Here is a 26,238-nt window from a genome sequence, read left to right as displayed (position 1 = left end):
CAATACTCCGAAATACTGTAGCCTCAACCCAACATTTGAAGATGTAGAGAGAGAATTGTATGTAATACTACTACTTTATATATTCAGTCAAAAACCGGTGCAAGATTACACAGCAACTCTGGCCACAAGAGAGACTTTAGGATGAAGAAGTAGTAAAAACGGTGAGCCATAAAAGCCGGCTATCGCCCTCTTACATGAATTACAAGGAAATACAGGACTTCGATGGCATACATCAAATGTCTCGTTTTATGGAAAGCAGAACTAGTTAGAGTTTGAATCCTATCATCCACCAAGACCATGAAAGCTGAAACACCATCAGCAAACGAGTGAATTTACAAAACGATCATCCATGGCTGCCGGGGGATGCACGTGGACAGCTCTTTCTAAACAGATGATCAGCTGCGTCTGCGCGAGGCTCATCGATCATGGGCATGGTGGCTGAGGATGAGAGGCATCTCTTATTTATCTGCAAGCATGCCAGTCTCGAAAAGTTCCTCATACGACTCGAGAGGCTTCTCAGAAGACTGGTCATTGCATTTTTCCAACGCCTCATCAATCAAAATCTCCTCCGAACGGCAACTCAAACTGCAAAATGCTTGCTCACCCCTGCAAGAAATCATATACGACTATAAGCATACTGAAACCAAAACTGTTTAGCAGACCCTTGCATATGATAAGAAACCGAGTAAACGTCTGTCTCAGAAAATGTACCTGTATATGTAAATATCTTTGCCCTCTTCCAATTTCTTGTTACAATAGTAGCAGAAGCTAAGGAAGTTGTCTAAAGGGTAGTGACCAAAATTGTCCAAGCTCGAACCAGGGCGGGTGAATCCAATTTCCTTTTCCTCATTCTTACCAAAATTGTTCACATCCTCAGAATGACACTCCAAAATGCAGTCACCAAAGATGTGAGTTTTTTTGGGTTTGGCACCATGAGAGATTACACAAGTATAATCCTCAGAAAGCTCAATCTCACTTGCTGGGAGAGACCCAACAAACCCATTGCTAGACCCGATGGATCCAGTCTTCATTTGGGTGGTTAAATTTTCCGGGCAAAAATTTCCTGAAGTAGAGCTGGGGTTAAGGTTGCTCAATCCCAATAGAGTCGAAAATGCTCTACCGGAATCTAATGAAGAGGACCGGATTTTCCCGAATGACCCAGGTTCTGATGGGGGTTCTCCGATTTCAAAAAGAACATCAGAACTACCCTTCTGTAAAGGAGATTTGGTTTTGGAATGAGGGAAAATTGCATAGTTCTTGGGCAGAGATTTTGGTGAAGAATCGAAAGGCTTGACATTGGACTGAGGCTCTGGGGTTTTATTAATCCTCATTCCAGGTCCAAAAAGAATGTTCTTACTCTCCGACGAACGAGGAACTCTCCCGGAAGATTTCACATCATCAAGAGAATCTATGATGCTTAATCCTACTTTACTGCTACCCCAGCTCCTCTGCTGTCCCCCATCATGGTTGGACCTTTGTGACCTATAGGGGTTACCCAGATTGGAAAAAACCCTAAAATCTAGAGGAGAAGTTGGGCTTCTAACTGCATCACAATCTGATAAACCCTTAGGACTCAACCCTACAAACAGACCAGGAACACTGAAAAAAGAGCTGCTTTTAGGGTTGTGCCCCAAAACATCAGACCCAGCGGCAGCATCAGAAATTGGCAGATGACCCATTTGGTGCTGATCCTTCTGAACTGACCTGCTTCTCTTCCTCAGCATTCTCTCAAATTGCCCCCCTTTGGGAAACCAAAAGCCCCCTTTTCTGTACCAAAAAAATCAACAGGTTTTCAAATCAATAAATACATTATTTCTACCATTTTCAGAAGCTAATTAATAAAGATTACTCAACAGCTAATAACCCATTAATCATCTGCCTAATCCATGAGCTGCATTGCAGAAATAAAAGGAAAAAAAAACATGAAAAATTATTAAACCACACACATACACAAAGAACTTGATGCTTTTCAAAGATTATTGGGTTGGAAGAAACATTTGGGTTTTTGGATCACCCAACGGATACGACATAAAGACTTTTAATTTCTTTTTCTTTATTGGGTGGATTCAGAGCATTAAAGGGCGTCTGAGATGACACAGAAATGTCTAATCGAATTCAAGGCATAGGAAAAAATAGCTTTCTTGGTATTTGGTAAAAACTCAAATGTAGGGAGAAAAGGGGGTTGAATCACTGTAAAATCATTAATGCATTACCAAAAAATTAATTCAAATCGACTTAATTACATGCAACAACGAAAACCCAGATAGAAAAACCCCTTTTAATCCGATCAAACATGCATTAGGAGGCGATTAATCCCCAAGAAAAACAAAAAGCTTGAATCTTTTAGCTCAATCAGCAAAACCCAGAAAAAAATTAATAGAATAAACGGATTAAACTCGAAGAACCCAGCATTGGATTCAAGAAAAAGAGCAACTGAGATGAACAATGAGTTAAAAGGAAGAAAAGGCCACCTGGGTTCTTTCTCTCTCTAGCTCTGGAAACTTCAGAGATATATGGCTCTGATGGATGGTAGAAGGAGGCCCCAATGTAGTAAATATATGAAGCTTTTTGACAAGCGGTGTGTCTCTGTGTGAAACTTGTTCCCCACTCCTCTCTCTCTCTCTCCCCACTCTATTTCGTGCCTCAAAATCAGCGAAGCAGTGAGCTTCTGAAATACTCCTCACTCACTCTCTCTCTCTCTCTCTCTCTCTCTCTCTCTCAAATAAAATTAAAGATAATTGGAGCAATTGTCTTGAACTTTAGTTTAATTAAAATTTTGGTTTTCAAATTAAAAAAATTCTCGAGTATTGATTTTGAACTTGATACAGTGCGGAGTGGTTTTTTTTGTTCGCTAACTCTGTTAAAAAATTCATCTATTTTTTGTTCTTCTAAGCTTTTTATTTAGATAGAACAGAGTGCGTCAAAAGAACAATTACTCTGCATTATACAATACTTACAAACTTTTAATTCGAAGACCAAAATTCTAATTAGGCTAAAATTCATAACCATTACTCTAATTTTCTCACAAAATTATGTCAATGTATGCAATAATGTACTTGTGCCCACAGAAATAGCTTTTGTACGTATTTTACCAGCTTCTGCCACTTTATACAACCTTTGCTCCTCCCTTTGGTGCCGCTTCAGCACCAAAGTGGTTTTGGACCACTTTCTAGTTAATTTTTGGAAATTTGGAAAAATGCATGTACTTGTAACTGAGGTTAATTATTTAGAATAAAACCCTTTTATTTATAACAATCTAGGTGAAAATCAACTTACATTGAATTGTGTGTCTGTTGCAGTGATTAAAAGCGTTTACTATCACATATGAATCCCTGTATCTCTTCTTCGGGATCTTTTAATCGAAGTTATATTTACATTGGATTCTTAATAAAACGTTAGCAATAAGATTATTTTTTAAATGCTTAAGTTGTTTCTAGTATAACAGATACTGCAGCATTCTCCATAAAAGTTTAACTCTCGTCCTTCGACATTTTTTATGATATATTCTGGTTACAAATTAATCAATTTTCACTTGTGTTTATTAGCTTAACAATTAGATGTAACAAAAATTAAAGATTGAGTTTTCCTGGGCAAGAAAAAGAAAATTAGGTATTTTGTTGGAGGTATGGAAGTGGTAAAAGTAAGAGTGGTGGTGGGGGGGGGGGGGTAACTTTTGTGGTATAGGGTAAAGTACGGAAGAGAGGGTGAAATGCGTCAAAGGGCAATTAAGAAAAGAGATGATGTTCCGTACTTTCTTCCCTTTCTTGCTGAGTCATCACAAGACGACAAAAATGCCTGATGACCCATGGGTTCAATTCTGACCGACAGACCGATTAACTGACTGACTGACTGACTGACAGACCCTCACGGCTCTTAACGGGGGCCGTTTGCTTGACTTGACGGGGTCATTTCAGTTTTTATGACACTTGATTTTTTTTTTTTGAAAAATACCCTCGATATTTGATTTACTTTTATTTCAAGAAACACTTTATATTTGATACATTATAAGAGACTTCTTTTCCCTAATGAAGGTATTCTCCGAATTCTCTTTGTGAGGATTTTGAAGATTTTTATATTGTGTCTGTTTATCATATATCGTGGTATTAGTTTTTGCCAGGTACTGTATGTTTATTTTTAAATAAAAATATTTAAAATAATTTATGACCGTATGATGTACGATAAACGGACATAATGTGAGGATTATCGAGATCTTCACAAAGAGGATCCGAAGTGGATCCTCATTCTCTTTTCACAAACAAGATTTCTTTTCTGTAAATTCTCATTTATATTATTTATCTGCTTAATGTCTCAACATACTACTCATAATTGACAGAAAATAATATGATTACAATTCTTTTAATGTTAATTTATGAGTGAGAAAACAGAGGCTCTTCAAACTCGCTTTTGAATAAGTCACTTTAACGAATATGAATCCATATATACAAATGGAGAAGTCCATTTATTGAGCTCTAATCAGATAAATGGTTCTTCATTAGAAAGTAGCTCTAGTGTAAAAATAATAATAATAATAATTTAACTCTTTTGATTTAGTCGATTAACAGATTATGCATAGTAACATTATTAAGGGAGTTTTAACATAACAATTTCCGGTATTGTTCACTTTAAGTAAAAATAATATTTTTACTCTAAAAAATCATTTCTGGTACTATTCACTTACAACACTTTTTTGTTCCTTTAATTAAACTTAAAGTTTTCAAACTCTTTTCATTAATTTTCTTTATAATTAATGGCCTCTTAACTTAGTGAGATGGGTAAACATTGAATGAATTAATAGTTATCTTTGTAATTTACTAATAATTTACTGCCTTTGTATTATTGTATGTAAATGTCTTGAAAATGACACACATTTATTTAATTTGAATTGTGGTGTTTACCAATTAAATGTATATGTAAACATCTCTCTGTCTTCTTCTCTAGTACTCCATTGGAAGTTAACGGCGGTTAAAAACTTTAGATGCAACAAATCAACCACAACAAAATACAAAGGAAAATTAAGTAGGACCATCTCCATTCTATGAGATTAGGACATTTCCTTATAAGTTATAACCTCAATTTTGTGTTTCTCTCATAAAACACATGGACGTGACAATTCCTTATTTGATTTTGTTTTTGTTTTTTTTTTTTTGTAAGTTTTTGAATATTTTTTTTTTGTTGATTAACTATGATTGTTTAATCCATGAAAATTTTGTTTTCTGACATGTACGAATACGAGAAATAAAATTTCGTTGAGTTAAATTTAAACTGCATATTAATATAACTTTATTTGTTAACTATAAATCAATAAAATATTGAACAAAAAAAAACCCAATAAAATTATTATTATACATTTTTATACATAAATGAAAGAATTATTTAGAAAAGACAAAAATATGGGCATTAAAGCAATGTGATACAAACAAATTTTTTACTTTTTTTTTAAGCCTCACATCTACACCCACGTCTATCTCTCTCTCTCTCTCTCTCTCTCTCTCTCTTTCTCTCATCTACACCCACGTCTATTTTTTTTCACTTATTTTAACCACCCACGTCTATTTTTTTTTTCACTTATTTTAACTTCCCCGATCCACTAATTTTTTTACATAAATTGACATTAATTAAATTTAATTATTTTATAAATTGGCAACCAGCAACGACCAACCGACAACGAGGGCTCAGGCGCTAGGTTTGGCCCATAGAGACATGGTGGCCGTCATGGTTGCGGTGGTAACTCTGTCGAAAACTGAAAATTGTCTCTCCTTTTTCTCTTGCGCGAACTGAGTTTGGGGGTTGCGTAGGGGAGATGCAGAAAGGAGAAGTGTTAAAGTACGATTTTATCCATATATTAATAGATAGTTAACGAAAAAAATCATTTTTTGATTAAATTTGCTAACAGAGTACACCACAAGGATTTAAATCCGAGTTTTTTAGCACATGGACTATATTCCGAATATCTTATGATCACATGGATCATTTATCTGATTTGGCCTAATTTTTATAGTTAGGTGTATGACTAAAGGTATATATATCCTCGATTTAAATCATTGTCATCCATTCATGATGTTACATATTTTCTTCATTTTATGTTAGATTGTGTAGTATTGAAGAATTATGCGTTTTATGTCATTCACAATTAAGTATTCTTTTTTGGTTTATTTTGAAAAAACTTCCTTTTTCCGCCGAGGTTATTCAAAAAGCGTAAGTTGATGACGTATAAGAAAATGGTTCAACTCTCAATAAAAAAATATTAATTTCAGCTAGTGACTGACCTTTACTGTGAAAGTGTGACTTAAAGGGTGTAACTAATTATTTTCTACCAAAAGCAGACGAGGGAAATTTCTTACCCACTACGTAACATCCATCGAGTGATAGAAAACGATTTTCCACATTTTTTTAACTTCTTACGCAGCTTTTTATATTTTTAATCATTCTGATTTGATAAATCAGACCAAAATCAACTATCAAGATTAAACAACAATGTGTGTAAAGATAAAAACTATATATGTGACATGCAAAATGAAAAGCTCAATTTAAAAATAAAAGATATAAACAATCGAAAAAATTAAATTTAACGGCTAAAATACACGTAGAAACAACATTGTAAAAGGAGTTGCTTGATACCTGTACAAGGTCTTTGTTTTCAACTTTTCCTTGCCATGTTTATTTCATGTGCCAAATTTACCTCGTTTAAAATTAAAATGAAGTTGGGGTTTTACTTTTTGTTCGCTGGGGGACATGTGGGGTATAATAATTGATAAAGTTACAGTAATTATTACATGCATTTGGCCTTGTTTTATTCGATGGCCTTTTTGATCCATCAATTAATGTTAATCCGGGGTCGAACCAGTTTCTTCCTCGTTCTGTATATGACTTGACTTTTTCAAGTACATTAATTTGACTGAAAAAAATAATAAAGATACGAAAGTACCATTGTTATTACCATACTTAATGTAGAAACACGAGTTTGCCATTTCTGTTGATTTTTGGTAGTTGGCTCGATGGATTCAAATATTCAATATGTTTGGAAATTATAGAATTCTATTTTCTATTCTTCTTTACTTTTTATATTTATATTTTTTTATACATCATATTTCTTATATTTTTTTATTCACTATTTAAAGGGCATTACATGAACATATTCATAAACTATTTAATTTAAAAGAGTCAAGGGCCAAAACAAATAAACGTACTTCAAACACATCGTTGAACGTTGAGTTCAATAGAAACTACAAAATCTCAATGATCAATAGAATCGCTAATACTTAAGAACCAAGAATAATGTAAGGTGATCCCACAAAACATCTTCAAATACCCTACACTTTTCATAAGGCTAAGTCAATGGTCATTAAACAAAATAATGACTCCATGCACTTTTGATAAGTATATATATATATGGTGGAAGTGGACTTTAAATATAGGGTAATTTTTGGTTTACTAACCTGAAGTATCGTGATTTTTCAAATTTCCATATGTCAAGGTTTTTTTTCACCTCAATCTCATACCTAAAGTTACGTTTTTCTCCTATATTCATAATTATGTTACATATGAGACTATAATGAAAAAAACTTGATATATAAAAATTTGAAAATCACGATACTTTATAATAGTAAAGTGAGAATGATCCTTTAATATATATTTTGCTTTTCCACCTTCATATATTTGAGTGTCTAAAAATTCTATGTTATGATTAAAGATGATGACTTTATAAAATGTAACATGGAATGACAATTCCATATGTGTTTTGTTTTGAAGCTAAGCTTACAAGTGCTTTTGGACAATGACATGTTTTTTAGGGTATTTTATTCAAAGGAGTTGGATTCTTATTTCGTAATCCAATAATGTCAAAGTGGTCATATGAGCACATTCTAGCTTCTATGAGAACAGAACAAGATATACGGGACCACAACAAATGTAAGCACATATGCATGTTTAGGGTTTTGTGGAAAATCCCAAATTATTGTATACATTGAATTTCAGATAATCACTTAAAATCTTGATTGAATATTTCTAGATTCATTAAAAAAATTAAAATTCCTCAAAATTCCAATTAAATACCCTGGTAAATTGCATATATCACAACCCCATGAAAAAAATAAAATACGGTGGGGAAACGTATCCCAACCGTATGCCGACTCTTTGGATTGATCATGGATTGGGATCTGTGTAAAATCATGCGGGACCCATCTAACTTAAGGACCGCAATGAATGTACGTTTCACTGTACTGGTGGTGCTTTCCGCTGCTTCTTTTCCCCTTTTCCTTTTTTTACTTTTATCTTTATTTATTTTTTATGTGGTGCCTGCTTAATTACCAACATTTCCAAATAAAATAATAATAATTTACCAACATAGTAAATGACATTATTTAAGGGGTTTTCCAGTTACACCCCGCTACATTTCTATGTTCACTCTAAATTATTTAATTACAAATATACCCATGACAATCAATAAAAAAGAAATTTTACAAAATAACAAAAATGAACATAACAATTTGTCCCCACCGACAACCCACCTCCCCTCCATCCGCACCACACATGCCACCACCCACCACCCACCACCCACCACGCACCACCATCTCCTCTCCTAGTCCCCCCTGAGATCTTCCCCGCGCATCCCCGTCGGTCCAGCTAAGCCCAATCCCCCTCCTCCGCCCCTTTCTGCACCCTCGCACGAACACCCCGACGCCGACCAGATGGAGAGAGGGATGTAGTTTGTCGTATAAGAAGGTGTTTAACTTTCTCTTTCTAAGTTGTAACATAAAGGAAACAGCATGCGACTATGCAAGTGAAAAGGGTGGTAGACGGAGTCATCGGAACCACTTCTACTAGGAATCTGGCTTCAGGAGAGAGGGAGGGGCTGTTGGTGGTTGTGTTGTCGGCGAGAGAGGGGTTTCCGATAGGGTGTGGTTGTGTTATTTGTTTTATTTGTTTTTTCTTTTTTTTTAAGTTGTTTAGTTTTGAGAGGGTAAATTTGTCAAATAATGTGTAAAAAATGCTTTGGTGAGGTGAACTTAACGTGTAACGTGTGTTAAATAGAAAAACTCTTATGCAAAACAACACCTTGAATTAACAGAAAAGAACATAATTTAATTAAAAAAAAATCATAATTGTATGTATTTACCAGGGATTGGATCCTCCCAAAAGTAAAGTCTCATGATCCTCCTGATCTAATAACATGGGCTATTTGATTTTGATCCAACAGCTATAAGAATGGAGTTTCTTTAAAAGTTATAATAATTGTAGTATTTGGATCAAAATCTAATCGTCCGTTTTAGTAGGTCAGGAGGATTCCGAGACTTTGCCGCGAAAATGATCCAATTCCTGGAAGTTTCCTACTTACCCGTATAAAAAAAGAAAAGAATTTTTTTAAATTTTAATATTTAAAGTAGTAGAAATATTATTTTATTTAAATTGTGATTATGCTTGCTACCTCCACAAGTTCCAAAAAATTCCCAGTGCAAGGAATAAACAAATAAAATGAGTTTTTAAATTGAGCTTAATAAACAAATTAAATGGTTGGAAATTACGGTTTAATTTTTGGTCCTCGGTAAACGGTAGACGCTTTGAGCAGATACGTCACGTGGACACAGTGTTGGCCTGTTGTTGGTATGTGCTCACTATTTCATGATTTGGTATCGAATTGTTCAAATTCAATAAAATCCAAATTAAGTGCTAATTTAACTATCTAGTTGCTTCAATTAAGTATGCCAAAGGGGGGCCCACATAGAGTTTGCATATGAAGCCAAGTGTCTTTGTTTCATTTTCTCAGTGATTGAAAACAACTTTGTATCCGAAATTACGAGTCTGATTCTTCTCTCATTATCGTTTATTTAAAATAAGAAGTGACAAGAATAGACATGCGTAATTAGAAGGGTCAAAATTTTCAATACAACTATTTTATGAGGTCATTATCACACACTTGCAACGAGGAGACATTTAAACGTGTAATTAAAGTATATTTTAATCCTACGTTACGTGATTAAAATGACAAAATGTTTATGCAGTATTTTGCTAGAGGAAGGGAGACTTTCTACATGGGCCTAGATTTCACAGTTTTGCTGCACACAAGAGCTTCTCAAAAAGAAGCCCAATTTGTTGTTTTGAACGTGAACATGTATCCAAAAAATTCATCATTAACGATCACAAACTTTAATAATCAATATTGGGACATCAGCAAATCAACAATTTCGATTTGATTCCTGCTTACGTACATTATTTATATTTTCTATTGATTTTTTTTAGTAAGTATCCTACACTCTATAGGGTATCTAATCTTCAATTGCCCCTGGAAAGGTTAAAAAGCTTTTGGTCACAATCAAATGACATACGTCATCCCAAAACTTTCAACTAGAAAATAATTCGTATTTTGCTAGCTCCGTGCCTTAAATCCAAAATCAAAAAACAAACCTACTTAGGCTTATATGGTCTCCAGTTTAACCCAAAATCAGAAACTGCGCATTGACGATGATCAGGAAAGATTGAAATGCCTTTGTGAGTCTTCTCGACCTTTGAAACGGTGGACTACCGTTCATGCCTCTCCACATCATGTTAGCTTTACGTTGGTACTCATATGCAAGATTATGTTTGAATTGATCATTGGAGAAGATTTACCCATATTTAATACCATCTTTGCTCTTGGTTAGTTAAAAAATCATTTGTTTATTCAAGTTGTATGGGTTGAAGATTGTAATTTTATCAAAACATAAGGAGAGAAACTAAAATTTAATAAGGTCAGCAATACACTATTAAATTCATGAAAATTCTTTTGTATAAATACACTAAAAATTTAAAACTAGTTTACTCGTTTTTTTTCAGTTTCCCTCCTTTTCCTGAATACTAGGCAATTAGCGCACCAAACACACCATTTCTTCCATTTCAGCTGCTGCTTTTGCCAAATGCTCAAAGTTACACGCACACCCCACACTCCAATGGCGGCTTCACCATCTCAGTCAGACCTTCAGCTCCAACTCAATCGGAGACTGAGTCTCCGATGTCATCCATCGTCTACGGTCAGTTCATTTCTCTCTCGCGCAATTCAATGTCAATTTCATTTGTGATTCAATTCTACGAATTCTTCTGTTCTAATTTGAGTCTTGAATTCCAAGAAAAAAAACTGTTTAAGTTTATATTAAATCGCGCACTGATTTCTCAGCAAGTCCAGGGCGCGATGGAGAACATGTTTAAGATGACCAGGTAAGTTTCTATTTAACTTTGATTTGATTTCGATTTCAAGGAACTGTTTCCTGGAATTTATTCTTCTGAAGTTTCAATGACGATCTGGTTTTTCGATAGCGAGATTGATGAGAACTCTGCCGGAATTTCGGAGGAGATCGAGAAGTGCAAGGAATCTGCTATCGAGAAGAAGAAAGACTTAGAGGAGGTCAGAGAGCAAGTCGAAAAAGCTGCTTACGCCGTCTTGGAGTTGCTCAACAACCGAGCATAGAATGCACAGATGCTGTAAGTTCTTGAATCTTCATATTTTCCACGAATTACATTATAAAAGTTCGTTTAGAAGATGGCCGAAACCGATTGATTAGTCGTCATTCGTCCATTCATTCCTTAATACGTAGTGTCTCTGTTTAAAAGATAAACAAGCGATCGTTATCTCGTAATGCGTTTAGCTCTTCGACCTGTGAGCCGTCTGCCATCACAACTGTGCTTCCTCTTTTTCCAAACTTTTTCTCTGCATTCACAAAATAGTTAGTAAGTTCCAATAATTTGTCAACTTGTGACGAAAGTGTGAGCGAGGTCGAAAATTTGTGTTCTATTTGGTATGAAACTGTTCGGTAAATCAGTTAGTATTACTGAGAAGATTGTGATATTCTATATTGTTGGCGATATGTTGAATCATGAACTCCGGCCTTCTGTGGCGGATTTTAGTTCTCACCATTTGTATTAGCCACTTACTAGCTCCGACCATTTTATAGTTTTCGGAGGTATGTGTCTCAGATAGGGGAGTACCTGCTAATTTCAGAAGCTCTTCCATTGACTTGGGCAAATGAATGAGTTTTCCGTTCGTGTCACCTTCATCTGGATGATGTCCGTGAATTATGACTCTCATAGGAATTGGCCCTGGAGTGAAATTTTCGCTTGTTTCTGTAAAATGATAGTAAATTTTAAACTAAGATGACAAATATCCTGAAACTTTTAATGCATAGAATTAGTATGTAATGCTGTGTCCACTTTAACCTAAAATTCCTCATTTGAACATTTTTAGTTCTGGCTCTAGCCTACAAATTTCAATGTACGTTTCACAATTTTGATTCAACTAAGGGATGACTTTACCTTCCATGTTCGCTTCTCCTTGGTAATTCACTGGTTCATTTGGTTGTATATGCTGCAAGGAATATGAAAGTATCATCATTAACATGAACCGAAACCGAAACCACTCAGTGTTGGCTTTCCTTAGCTCAATGCAGTTGAAGTTATTCTAAGTAGAATGTCTGGCAAAAATTCCGAACTCCTAGTAGTCCTTTACATTGGTGTGAATTCACAATGCTTTCTTCAATAAACAATAGAAGCTAAGGAAAAGCCGGATAAGTAGACTCAGATTTACGGTCAAGTTATTCTGTTAGAAATGGAGATGTGTACCTCTATATTCAGGTCATCGAGCAATTCTGTTAGAAATGGTATTTCTTCTCGCACCTCTTGTTTCAGGTCTTTCAAGTACTGCAAAGGAAAGACTCAGCATAAACAACTGACTACGCATGATAGGGTTATTTATATATCTTAAAAGAACGAAACGAGAGTAATGGAGAGAGCAAGGAGATAGATTTTGTTACCTCAATGAAGTTTTTGATTATTATCTTGCTGTCTTCATTCTGTGACTGAACGATTTGCTTGAATGATTGATGGCTGATCCGAATAACCTGAGAAAGCTTTTTTGTTCTCACCGTAAAAGGTTGGGGGATGTTGAAAAATACCCCAATCTCTCCTACCAAGTCTGCAGATCCTAGTTTTGACAAAAACTGAAAATACAAGCAAGTTTAATCAGAACAACATACATAAGAAAAGGCTTCTCAGTGTCAACAAACATTGCTGTAATAGCTTGTTTCTGTGTTAGAATTCCGAGGGTTGATTCATAGGTCATAAGTTAGCTGGTTTAACATGCTAGCGATCTCCCGCTTAACGTTACTTTTTCTTTCCGTTAAAGCTAGGGGAGGAGAGGGTATATGTACTTCTTGGTTTCTTTTACCATACTAATTCTTTGTATTCATTTTTCAGACTGTATCTGCTTAATTGAAGAGAACATCCGAGATGAGCCATTTCTCACGAGCACAATATCCTTTCCTGGTTACGGTTCAAAGTTGAATTTTTATGATCTTTGTTCATCCGCCTCTGCAGGTTGTTGGAAGCTTAAAGGACAACTCAATGTGAGAAAGCTACGGGTGTCTTCCTTGAGGTTGGATGGATCAGTTTCGGTAAGAGATGCACAGTAAGATCCGTTAGCAGTTCATTCTATGCACGCTTGTGTCATCTGACTATTGGTTTTCCTTAATTTGATTCTTGGCTTGAACATCCTACAATGCCAATAGGTGCACTGTTTTGTTTTCCTCAGTTCATTCATAGCCGTCATCTTGCATTACATGTTTTACCATGTTCGATAATTTCTTGACTCTCAAGCCTTTCATGTTTATCATCCCTTCATGATTACTTCATGTCCAGAACTTCATAGTTAAAATAGCGCATACGAACACACTACACTCTAAAAAAAAAAAACTTGGCAGATGCTCTCCTGTATGGAAGATGCAACTTACATCTCACTGTTCATCACTGGGGAACCTAGAGAGAGTACATTGCATTTTCCATAGAGAAGAGGTTCTGAAACCCGAAACAATCTATGGAATGCTCACAATGAAGTGCTCAAAGGTACCTGTTCTGTGCCGTTCTTGTACTTGAGCACGTCCTGCATTTCAAATACGCGATGCAATTAGTTTATGTTTCTGCTATATCTTATGTAGGATTGATATGTGAGAGAGAGAGAGAGAGAGAGAGAGAGAGAGAGTGTACCAACGCTTCATTTACTAGAATGTAGAAATCTGTTGGGATTTCGTTTTGTAAGATGATGTCAACTTTGGGGGGAAAGTATTCTGCTTTCATCTCTGAAATCTGCAAACAACAACGTTCTTTGATGAATTTATACAACGACGAGATCATATTATGAATCTTGCATTTAGAGGGAAGAGAAGAGAGTAGGTAATAGCTATACCAATTGGACGGTTAGGTGTTCAGAGACTCCCTTGAACAGGTAGGTTTTCTCGACGGTTTTTCGGAAAAGATGGTGGGAAATGCTGGATCTGATTGCCTTAGGAAGGTCTTCAAGCACTTCTTCTTGCTGCAACTCTGCAGTCTTGAACTTGAGCTGCATGTGAGCCAGCATTTGCTCTTTCAAGCCTTCTGGAAGTCTGTTTTTGCTTGCATATCTGAATATCTCATTGATGGCATCCCTCTGTTTATAAACCACATTCAACAAAAAAAGTCACTTCAAATTAGTCTATTATATAAGTAATCGACCATTGCGTCGTGTTTTATCAATGATTTCCGTACACCATTTTTCTCACGCCCTCCACGAAGATAGATAAGAATGTGTAGAAAGGGGAAAATGTGTATAAATGATTTCCCGAATTCAAATGCTAAGGTCAATTATCTACATATAGGTGATTTTTATGGTTTTGGCTTTTGAAGTGGGTTCTACATGCATCAAAGATGCTTGATTAATACGAAAGTTATTTTTTATAAGACAACATGTTTATGGTGCGAGACTGTGATTAGGTATTACACATTAAGTAGGCAGTCATGCAACAATTAGCTTTGTTAATGGCCAAACGACTCAAATTCACAGTCTAGCAATACGATTATGTCGTTGAAAAGTTGACAAGAGAATATTTTTCTTTAGTTATTTTAAAAACCGTTTAATAACTATTTCGTTTTTTTTTTTTTTTTTTTTTATAACTGAAAACAAAATCGTTATCAAACTTCTGATTGCCAAAGAGGAGAAAATCATATACCATGAATAAAGTTCGAACAGCGCTATGGACGACGAGATTGGTCATGTTTCCAACCAAGTAAGCAAAGAGGCCAATGTTGAAAAGCATATAGAAGATGCTAAAAATCTTCTCCCCAAAGTTGACCGCATGCAAGTCGCCATATCCAACGGTGGTGAGAGTGACAGTGGCCCAGTAGATGGAATACGTGTAACACAACCAGATGCTTCTGTGGTCGAAGTCGTTGATCTGGCTTCCAATCCATGTGTCCTTTGCTTGTTTGTGATGGGTTGCCATCCAGAAGTAGAAGCAACCTGATGAGTGCACTGCAAACAGTGTAACCTGTGCTCCAAAACCCCACCGGAAAAACATAGGTTGATTAGTACTAGTTATTGTTATGTGTTATGTTGTTAGACTGTGAATCAGGATCTATAATGCTAATGCGGCAAAATATGTATGAAACAACCTAAATGTGCAGTCAACATAACATACCAAACATGAGAATGTAGCAAGTAAAATAAAAGCTCAAAGAGAGGAAACTAGATTCTTACACAAATTAGTTTGATGTATCGAACCCAAAAGTAGCTAAAGCGTGTGTCTTTCTCTAGCCTGCACGTGAATAAACACTAGTCCTTTATTAGGATCTTAATCACATGTTAATTTTATGTATAATTAGTGATTTAGTATGTAGTTAGAAGTTAAGGTACCTTTTGAAGAGTTCACTAACACGCCTGAGACGCCATAGACGAAGCATATTGATGAAGCCAAAGACTTGCCGATGGTGCATATTGCCAGTAAAAATTCTATATATCACTTGAAATGGTAGAGTTGACGCTACGTCTAGTGGAAAATATATTCTTGTAACATACCTATAATTACCAACAAAATAAAAATAGATAATTTCAATTAGTATCAAGATTAATCATCATTCTTAACTTGATTCTTTTTTGTAATTATCTTTGGTGGTGGTTAACTTTGACATTCAGTACGAATGTTTTTGTATAAAACTCGTTGTATGTAAGATAATTCACAATCTTGTAATACAAAACAAAGAGCAAATTCAAGTGGTGCGGGTAGATAAATTGATAAGAACCGATTTGACTATGCTAGTGCGATCAGAAGTAAGAAATGATTTCCATATAATAATGTGTTTTTTCAAGCACTCTCATTTGTTTCCGTCTTTTAATTCTCTTTTGATTTTTCATTTTAAAGAAAAGAAAATATGATATAAAAAACACATCTTAAAATTACCTTATATAGCCTACTGTTGTAAAGTTATGAGGATAAATGAATGTCCACAGTAAGGTAGACTTGGGAATAGTAGAGGAATAGTAGTTGTGTGATGCTTTCAGAAAGTATAATCATTTTGTTTGTTTGGTTTTCACGGATGTTACTCTATATACAGAGCATTCCGTGTGATCACAATACACACTGCAAAAGAAAAGAACTAAAAACAATAATATAAGTATCCCTCCTTTCCTCTTTTTACCTACAATCCTTTTGTGTTATAGTTACAAAACTAAACAGTATGATATTTTGCACCTGCTTCGCTTTTGTTCCTAGCAAAAGTTATCTCTATAACTTTTTGTCTATTTATGTATGGTAGGAAATAGGCTAGGACAATTTTGACCTAGTAAAAAAAGCCATGGCAAAAATCGTCCTTTGGATTTGTGTGGGACTCCCTTGCTTATGTGACCACATGCTAACCGAATCTTAGCACAGGCTCATGGATCATTTGTTATTGTGGATTCATAATCTATCATATTCAATTCTGCTCATCTTATATTTTGACACCTACTCCAACCAGTTCACCAAACAAGCCTTACATCCTTTGGATCACGGATTGTTAGATTATTGTAATAATGTTTCATTGATCCTCTTTCTCGATTGACTCAGAACCTTGTTTATTCACAAAATATAAAAAATTATCACATCAATTGGCATTTAAATTTGATTTAATAAGTTGGTGTTTCTAGCGATTCATCATCCATAACACGTCCGGTAGGATAAAAAAGATTTTTGAAATTTTCTTTCAAATCTCTCATCAATTGAAAAAATCTAATATTATATGACAATACTAATGAGGATTTTTCATAATTAATCTGTTTCCTATTAAATCCAAATTAATCTCTCTCAGGTTTTGGCTTTATGATCGAATAAATTGAAAGAGGATTAAACGACATAATTTTTTTTTTTAGTATTTAATTTGTGATACCATAAATCACTCCTAAAAAGGGGCGGGAGTAGGGGAGTAAATCCAGGAGAGAAGAATATTACCTCAAAGCGATTTTCTTGTGATCAAGTACTAAGAGGTAGGTTGACTTGTCCAAGTAAGCTACGAAGAAAGTTAGGATGATATCAACGGCGAAGAATGCATCCACAACCAAATCGACGGGCAGGAGTGACCCAGTCGCCACCTTTTTGAAGGCCAGTTCGAACGGCGACGCCCATGCTGAGAATATCACCAGCACCACCAAGAACGCCTGCCACCACCTTCATCACATCTCAATGTCATACGCAGCCATTAATCACACTAACATAGGTCATGGATACAGAAATACGTTAGTAGACTATGAATCAGAACGAATATTTTGTACTCACGATTTATTGCGTTAGTATGTAACGTTGCTAGATTGTGAATAAAAAGAAATACATAATATGTTACGCTGTTTGATAAGAGAATATACGAGTGAGATCATTATATTTTACCTGTATCTTCTATCATAGGGAGCAATAACAAACTTCTTGAGCTGCAAGTGGGCTTCATCGACGACGGTTCCAAAAGCCGGTAAGATGCTGCTTGAAACCGAGGCCAAATTCCTAATCTCGCCACTCGAGCGCCTCCGGAACAGCAAGGGCAGCGGCGAGGCTGTTGCCGACCACGACGACATTGTCAAGTGAGAAGAGAGGAAGAGAGAAGAGAGACAAAAGGAGGGTATTGCCTCTTGTTTATACAAAGTCTATGGGATCTCATTAGAATATATTATATATGTAAGTGTGAGGGTTAAGTAAATATATAATAAGGGGAAGAGAGGTGATAGGGAGCTTTCAAACAAGGAAAATTTTATTTGAACTTATGTAACATCTTTTTATACTTAAATTACCTTTTAAACCCTTTTTATTTTTAATTAAAGAATTAATCTCTTTAAACCCAAAATTATTATCCAAACTACCCTCCCAAACCCAATTCAAAATGTAAATTTATTTTTACACCCATTTAGAAAATAAAATCCTAAATTAAATAATTTGGTGAAGTTTCTACTTGTTTATGAATCTTCTAAAAACCCAACACTTTTCAATTTCTTGTTTTCTTGATATTCATCTCTCCGTGATTTTATGTGCATGTAGGAATAATAGATTTTCTTGAGCATAAGAAGATACTTCAAATGTTGTGTTTTCAAAGAAACTCGAAATCAAAAATATTTTCGGTCCTTTCTCTCCCCTCCCACCATGAGCTCTTTGAAACAAATAGCTTTTAGTCCCTTGTCTCCTTTAGCTTTTTAGCTCTTTAGTGACAGAGATTTTTGAATTTTTTTTTTTGAATTTTTCTACCAATTGCTTCACTGCATCTTATTTAAGTTTTTCGTTAAGTTTCAAATTTCCAACTGGAGCTTTTTTACAGAACTATGGCATCTCATATGTGTGCATTTTATTTGATCTTTTTCGTATAATCTTCTTAGTAAAACAAAAGCCTCAATTTTCATGGGCTAACAACTTATTCATGAAAGGTTAGAGAGCGTGGTAACTAATGCCTGCTTAATATGGGAGGACAAACTAGCACGCCAACAAATTGTAATGCCAAAGAAATAGTTTTTTCTTTCTAATATGTCAAACAATTTATTAATACTTCTACCAATAAAAAAGGTTTAGCATCCAAGAAATTTGGTGTCTGCAACATCTATTAGGGTTTGAGCCAGATGAATGTAGGATAAATAAGGAGTGATGGACGGTATGGGTTTATTGATAAATTTAAGTTTTATTATTAATTTTATATTGTACTTGATGATAATTATACAATAGGGTCAAAAAGACAATTAACATTTAAAATTTAAGTTGAGTGTAGGAAGATGTTATATGTGTTCAAATAAAATTTCCCTTCTAACAATCTTATATAATTAATCAATTTAAACAATCTTATATAATTAATCAATTTTTTAATTAATCACAATAATTCACGTAGAGATGACATAAATAATAGTTTTTCTGTCTCGTTTGAGGAATTATTTGTATCACATCCGTTGCTTAAAGTCAAATCTTCCCAAAAAAGTCAAATATTTCAAAACAAGATAAAACTAAATCTTTTTAAACGTCTTATCTTCTTATTATTTTCCTAATTAGCACCGGCTTTATAACTTCCCTTAACGGATGATGGAATCGTATTTTATTCCGTAGTCTTAATAGAAATTTTAATTGATAGAGTCTAAATTATTAATAGAAGATTCGAACTTGGGATGTAGAAAAAAATATTGTTATATAATTCAACGTATGCACAAGTAATTAAGATAATCAACTAAAATTACAACTCCCAATAAGAATAAGAACGTGTAATATCAACGCTCTCCAATATTACTAGCATAGAAAACTATCGTGGAGTACGTTATGCTCATCCGTTAACAAAGGCGGTCATGCTCGAGAAGAACATCTTGTCAACATATTGGACATTTTTATGTGTATTAATGCTAGACGAGAGGACAATAATGGGTGCATATATAAGGTTTTTAAAAAGACTGAAAGCGATTTAAAAAAAAATATTTTCAAGTTTTAAAAGCATGTGAAATGTTTCCTACCAGGAGCACTAGTTATGAATCACTTTTAAATGATTTTATAGGATTGACTTATATTTTAACTAAAAATTAATTTAAAAAACATTATCATCAAAAACACTTTCAATCATTTAAAAAAAAAAAAACTTCAAAACGAGTCCAACATACGCCGGTTCCATCTGAATCAGTGAATCGCAACGTGCAACGCAAAGCGTGCCTAGTGATGATATATATATATATATGACTACTTTAAATCTTTGAAATAATGGATAAATATGAAATTATAGGTTTTTTTTTTTTTTTTTTTTTTCAAGGGATGGACGTGGATGGCATGCATGTGGCCAAATTCCTACATATTATTGAACGTTGTACTTAGCTTAATCCCAAAATCCTTTTGTCTCATGTCATCAGTAATGAGCGTCACATGTTTTGTCAACTGTTACCGACGGACTTTCCCTAATATTCCCCTATTACAAATGCTGAGAAGCCTATCCCTCAAAGTATGATTCTTTATGAATTCTTTGACATTTTGCAATTTAATATAATTCTCATGCTAAAATTATAAAACATTACGTTAAAAAAATGTGATGTCAGATAATCAAAAGATAGTTCTACTTTTAAAAGAATATTCTTAACATATTTATCTTCGGTATTCATTAAAAGAAGGCCTTTATTCTGGTAGGTAAGAGAAAGACAAGGCCCTAGCTCCTAGGCCTCTTGACAATTTCCCTTGCTTCATTGAAACGTTACTCAACAGCCTCAAATTACTCACTTTTCTTTAACAAACAGTCAAAGTTCACAGACTAATGAATAAAAAAACAAATAAAATCATTCGAACTTAATACGTCTTCAAACATTATAAGTGTTTTTATCCTATTATATTATTTTTAAAATTATCAAGTACTGGTCAACTAGAATCTCTGTAACCTTTCGAAGTATTCTTGCTTTTGCACCCTCGTTGAAGCACACGAACCAACCTCGAACAAATTGAGCTAGTTTTAACTTTTAATCAAACACTCGTTACAACGTCCGTTAGACATTGGTTTCGAACGTCTAGTTTTAACCGTTCGTTGTTGGTGATAATATTAATAGGCCTAATGCAATGATTGTGTGCACAATAAAACGATTTTCTTGATACTGCCTCCTCAACATGAATTAACGATGTTTTCGTAAGGGTCCAACTACTATGCTACGTTCTCAGTGATACGGGTTGTATGCAAGGACTGACCGTTGCATTAATCCATTAGATTCTTACCAAGCGATTATGGCTCAAGTTGTTAAAATCGTTCACCCCTTGTATAAAGAGAGAAAGAAATGTTTGCCACTGCACTCGAGGTCCAGTGTTCGAATCGCCGCACCACAAATATGCGTGTATCAATCAGTTTTTCTTACAGGAAATGAAAAATACAAACATGCGTTACCCCCCAAAAAATGCAAATATATACAAGAAATGCCTCTCTTTTTCTCTCTCGCATCTATACACATCCGCAAGCACTCCTAAATTAACTAAGCTCTGAAGTCTAAATGCCAAAATCCACTAACAAAAAATCATTGACGAAGCAAAGAAATGCAGTGACAAGGCACGTTCATACCGCACACGAGCAACGTGTTGTCTACTCGGTACTTGGAAGAATTGTTATCGATTTCTGTTCGGCCTTTCGAGAGACGTTCCCTATGTCTGTGTTGTCCAAAACTCGGGCAGAGTTTCAGAACATTCTGAATATAACAGAGCAAACTCGATGAGTCAAAAGCAGCTTCATCAATGGCAGCGGGAAGTCTTGACAATACGAAACAAAAATGATGGCGGTAACTACCACCAGATATCGGCAACACGCCATTCCAGTAGCAACTGGGTCCCCTAGCCGTGGTCAGGCCCCATCTGTTTCAAACTATCTGGGTGCAGCAAAACAAGCAAGGCCAACAGTAATTTGCTTGCACCGGCTGTAATTTCCTCAAGCAACCATATCACATGTACTGGGCCAACCATTGTTTACACATATCCAGCACAGGAAGTGCATTCGCATGTAATGCCTGCAAATAAGTTAGAATAAAGATATGAATATGGTATGTGAAACAAAAAGATATTAAATAAAAGCATTGAGCAGCGTGTTGACAGCGCTAAAATCTTAGAAGCATAAACCAGATGAAATTTTTATAGATTATTTTGAACAATTTACATGTTGGCCAAGCTATGTAACCTATCTGTAAACAGGAATAGTGTCCTTTTCCCATAGATTGTTTTTTGATGCGTGTACTTCAAAGTACCATGTAGTAAGGGAGAGTTTCTGAGGAAGGAAAGGTAACCTGATGAGCTACATATTGGACATCGGCTACACTTCCACTACGAGAAGCAATTTGGAATGCACTTTTTAGACGACCACAAACCACACAAGCCAGAACCTTCCTGCATAGCCAAATCAAAAACACAAAAATGCACAGAACAAGTTTCTTAGTACTAAAAGTTCAACTAATCAAAGTTTAACAATTTTCCAACAGCATGAAACCACTACCTGTGGCTACTGGTCAACATGTCTATGAGACGGTCAGGGCGCTCTTTGTGTTTGTTAGCATATACATTAATTGCAGCTCCCAAGACCTACATGAGCCCAAAAATACATAAAAATTTACTAAATTCAAAATGAAAGAAATAGAATAAGTTTCAGACTTCCAGAAAGCGGAAAGGGAGACACAGAAAACAGTTCTAAAACTAATTCCAGTTCGAAAGTATCAAAATATAAACCTTAAACTGAAAACAAGTTACCAGCTAAAATTGACTCTTCATAATCTTAATGGATCATCAGTATATTATAACTCGGTCAATGATCATAACAAACTGGAGGTATTTAACTTAGCCTTGCATTTTCCTCTTCTGTTGGTAAAATGCTAGAACGAATGGCGAGGATGATGAATTCTCACCATTTTTTTCATTTGTTGTGAATTTAATAAAGAGAATGGGATACTTTGTGTGCTTTATCAGGTTATTGAGCAAGATGTAAATCACATTACCTGGTCCCAGTCATCGTCATCAATTGTTCCTTTTATGTTTCTAAAGAATTCTGTCAGTTGACTACCCTTTTTTCTCTCAGCGAGTGATGCAGCGACACCAGCATATATATCCACAGCTGAAAGTTATGAGAGGATGGAATGTAAATAAAAACATGCACTAAATCCAGAACCAAATTCTGCGAAAAAAAAGGGTTTGAACATGAAATCATAATGTAATGGCTACCTGGAAGATTGAATTCATAAATCACTTGGAAAGCCAAATCAAAATTCTTTTCCACAAGAGATTCAGCTATTTTGCACCTTCTCCTGCAAAAAGAGCAAAGGGCATGAATTTCCTCACCATCATATCAAAATATTTCTCATGTAACGTGTACAATGGCAAGGAAAAAAGATAAACAGCATAATGCATGGTAATAAAACCACCGAAGAAACGAGTACCTTATAAAGAAAATCATTTTTTTTTCATCAAATAAACCAGAAAATTATGGAATGTCCTTATAAATATCCTCATTCACAAATTATAATAGTAATGCGGTCAACCCTGGGACATATTCACATCATGGAAGACAAATTAAAAGAGGAATGCATGGAATGTACTGATACCACACCGCTGAACATTTTCCTTTAACTCACTAACATGAATAGACTTTAACTAATAGCAGTAGCAATTTTTTTTTCCTTTTATAACTTTGAATTCTAGTCATGCACGCTTGTTGTTTGAACAAGAAATACAAATATATGAAAAAACAAGGCAAAAGAAATAGCTTCGGGCAGTGAAGTAATTGGTTTCTTTAATATCATAAAAAACTAATGACACTCATGCTAAGCCCAGCACTGATAAGAACCACTCGGACCTGAATGTTTCATGGTCATTTGGATTTCCGAAAAGTGAATGTTTCCAATGTGGTCCATCCGCATCATTATACGATCTCACAACTTCAACCTGCCATATAATAATAAATCAACAGGAAACATGAGAGACAAATGCCAATGAAACTGTTTATTGAATTAAACGGACTGTTGATATCATTTTCCACCAAATAGAAGCATATTAATATGTCAGCTATTGATTTGGTCCATACAGATAGCCTACTAAATTACCATGGTTTTAACATCTGATAGCTTTTTTTGGGAATTAACATCAGATAACTTAGGCAGAGCCGCAGAGCCAAGTCCTCAATACACAAGGATAATATAAATGAGAGACAATAATTCAAATGATAAAAGATGTTTCTTGAACTTTTTAAAGGATTTTTTGGACTGTCTTGGTCAAATGTTCATGTATGTGGCCCTCAAATCTTCACATTTAAATCATAATAAGTCTTCCAAGTTCCAACAATTTCTTTAAATTAACAACATAAAAGAATATAGGACTTCAGCGATGCAACTACCTGAATCGATACCCGCGCCGAAAACTTGACAAGTCCTTCTTCAGTTAGCTTTTCAGAGGCACTTTTTCCTCTAACACCCTTCGTCACAAGCTTAGTAGGATCCCCACCTTTGGATCGTGCTGATAACGCTTCATCAAAGTGCATCTAAAACCACCAAAATTTGAAGAACATGAAAGACATACAACCACTACAAATTCATAAATTTGAAACTATGGGGCTGAAATTCTCCCGGCTTTGCTGCAAACCCTAAACCTAATTCCCAAACTATAGGGCTGAGATTCCATGCCATTATACATCAAAATATATAGGAGACATCTTGGAAAATGTTTGATAATTAAGATGGTCCAAGGGCAATAAGCGAAAGAATACCTTGGCATTTTCCAAATGTTTTATAGCTTCCTCTTGCAAAGATGAGTTCATAAACAATTGGATGCAGCAAAGTCCAGCAGCAACATGGTCCTTCTTAATAACCTGAAAGATGAAGTAAATATCTGAATCCAACTAAAAGAAAATAAAAGTACAATATGATGAACATTAAAAAAGTGCAGCTTTCTAACAATCCTCATTTCAGTTCCACATGAAACCCATTGAATGAAGCATTTACCTGAAACTTGTACAAATAATTGAAATGCCTGTGAGTTTCACAGTAGATGCAAATACGGGAAAGGGCCGCAGCTGTATACTGGCTTACTGCTACATCTTGCAGGTTTTCAGATGACATTCTTGTTGAAATTACTTCTTCTAAAACAGCCATTGCACCATAACCAACACATAAATCACACAAATCGTCAATGGTCCCATAATCAGTTCCCAAAGGGTCTGGCCTTTGAGGGGATGAAGATGAGGATGCTGCCCCCACTGTTGATGGCTGAGAAGGTGGGGGAACAGCATTTGGAGGAAAGAACAGCATGCATGCATCATTATAATGACCATGCCTAAACATGAAATTGAGCAAATGCTGCCGTGCATACTGCAAAGGATTGAAAATAGCTATCAAGAACCTGACTGTAAACAAAAGTATAAAAATGGGAACATAACAGGAAAGGGAAGTAGCAAGAATAACATCCTTAACTCGTACTCTAGATGTATGCGAGCATAAAAAAAATCGACATGCACAGTTTATAAATTCAGTTCCTTGTCATTCAAAATCTGTAAATTGAGATACTAGGTCAATGCTAGCTTGAGCATAGAAGGAAGGTGAAACTTACTTCTTGTAAATAGTTGACACACTCAACATATCGTATGCTGTCTAAGTTGCTGCGAGGTCCATCTTCAAAGTCTGAAATATGAGTGGAATTACTATTCGCAGATTCATGAGAACGCCTGGATCGCTCTGATCGAGGAAATGTCGAAGGCATGTACAATACGTTGAGATATGCATCAGCAGAAAGAGAATCATCCAAGATTGTCGGTGCACTTTTAGCCAAATGTTCATACCTGCAGTATAAGTTGCATTTTCAGTTTATACTTTATACACAATGACAGCTTCAGAAAAGTGTGTTCATTACATAAGCACATATTTATTGATTCAGAATCAAAAGTTCCAGTGCACATAGACTAAAGGTGCATGATACATGAGCAAAAGTGTTTTGAAATGCCAGACTGTCATGTTAAGAATAAACTCAATTAACATAACCACGACCTGATACATCAGCAACACTACAGTGCCTCTCATTCCAGCCCAGGGCACAATAAGAGATGTAAATCATAATGTATCTATATGTCATATATCATGCACTGAATAGCACGAGGTTTCATCACAGTATATAACCATTACGGAAATGGACAATCTCAATTGTTCTTCAACATTGATAAAAAAACCCAAATGGGTACAAAGATGATTCATCTCAAATTTAACAAAAAGCTAATTTTTCTTCATATTGGCAAACAAGCTCAATGCTGAGTTTCTTCTCATTTATTACTGTCAGTTTGGTTGACACTATGAATGGAGTTGAGTTTCTTCTAACTCAAGTTTATACAGAAACATAAAATTACCATGGATCATCATGCTTATTATCAAGCTTCCTGTTTATTGAAAGAAAAATTCTAAAAGCCCATTGGTCTCTGTTCCTCGTATAAGTGATAAATGATTTTACAACA

General features: G+C 35.1%; 4 protein-coding genes across 6 annotated transcripts in view; 1 reads left to right on the top strand and 3 right to left on the bottom strand.

Moving 5' to 3' along the window:
• Positions 1–55: 55 nt before the first annotated feature.
• LOC139187438 (FCS-Like Zinc finger 10-like) lies at positions 56–2,859 on the bottom strand. Of its 3 annotated transcripts, none has more exons than XM_070814031.1 (3): positions 2,472–2,859; positions 712–1,767; positions 56–606 (listed from the first exon to the last, which is right to left on the bottom strand). In XM_070814031.1, the coding sequence occupies exons 2-3, from the start codon at positions 1,722–1,724 to the stop codon at positions 459–461; spliced, it is 1,161 nt and encodes a 386-aa protein (XP_070670132.1). In that variant the 5' UTR covers positions 1,725–1,767; positions 2,472–2,859; the 3' UTR covers positions 56–458. The 3 variants fall into 3 exon arrangements, with proteins under 3 accessions (XP_070670132.1, XP_070670134.1, XP_070670133.1); XM_070814033.1 differs by lacking the exon at positions 2,472–2,859 and adding an exon at positions 1,951–2,151; XM_070814032.1 differs by lacking the exon at positions 2,472–2,859 and having other exon boundaries at positions 712–1,927.
• A 7,955-nt stretch (positions 2,860–10,814) lies between these two features.
• LOC103456134 (uncharacterized) lies at positions 10,815–13,601 on the top strand. Its single transcript, XM_070814515.1, has 4 exons — positions 10,815–11,003; positions 11,147–11,187; positions 11,287–11,451; positions 13,339–13,601. Exons 1-3 carry the CDS (start codon positions 10,890–10,892, stop codon positions 11,435–11,437), a joined length of 306 nt encoding a protein of 101 aa, XP_070670616.1. The 5' UTR covers positions 10,815–10,889; the 3' UTR covers positions 11,438–11,451; positions 13,339–13,601.
• On the bottom strand, positions 11,411–18,028 carry LOC103456133 (potassium channel KAT3). The gene is made up of 13 exons (XM_008395774.4): positions 17,688–18,028; positions 17,256–17,471; positions 15,686–15,847; positions 15,530–15,587; positions 15,003–15,320; positions 14,204–14,443; positions 14,005–14,103; positions 13,868–13,900; positions 12,777–12,962; positions 12,586–12,663; positions 12,280–12,331; positions 11,956–12,090; positions 11,411–11,677 (listed from the first exon to the last, which is right to left on the bottom strand). Exons 1-13 carry the CDS (start codon positions 17,867–17,869, stop codon positions 11,574–11,576), a joined length of 1,863 nt encoding a protein of 620 aa, XP_008393996.2. The 5' UTR covers positions 17,870–18,028; the 3' UTR covers positions 11,411–11,573.
• Positions 18,029–21,015: 2,987 nt separating this feature from the next.
• LOC103423812 (uncharacterized) overlaps positions 21,016–26,238 on the bottom strand; it is a 28,306-nt gene continuing 23,083 nt past the window's right edge. The window contains exons 27-36 of the mRNA XM_029094546.2: positions 25,347–25,575; positions 24,743–25,108; positions 24,508–24,609; positions 24,139–24,282; positions 23,602–23,690; positions 22,971–23,053; positions 22,748–22,863; positions 22,252–22,337; positions 22,046–22,145; positions 21,016–21,772 (exon numbers count right to left, since the gene is read on the bottom strand). Coding sequence (XP_028950379.2) covers positions 21,707–21,772; positions 22,046–22,145; positions 22,252–22,337; positions 22,748–22,863; positions 22,971–23,053; positions 23,602–23,690; positions 24,139–24,282; positions 24,508–24,609; positions 24,743–25,108; positions 25,347–25,575 — 1,381 coding nt within the window. The 3' untranslated portion in view covers positions 21,016–21,706. The remainder of the gene's footprint in view (positions 21,773–22,045; positions 22,146–22,251; positions 22,338–22,747; positions 22,864–22,970; positions 23,054–23,601; positions 23,691–24,138; positions 24,283–24,507; positions 24,610–24,742; positions 25,109–25,346; positions 25,576–26,238) is intronic.

The sequence above is a fragment of the Malus domestica genome, chromosome 15, assembly GCF_042453785.1.
Source record: "Malus domestica chromosome 15, GDT2T_hap1".
NCBI lineage: Eukaryota > Viridiplantae > Streptophyta > Magnoliopsida > Rosales > Rosaceae > Malus > Malus domestica.
Note: the sequence above shows the minus strand (reverse complement) of the source record. Positions and strands in the feature narration are given on the sequence as shown.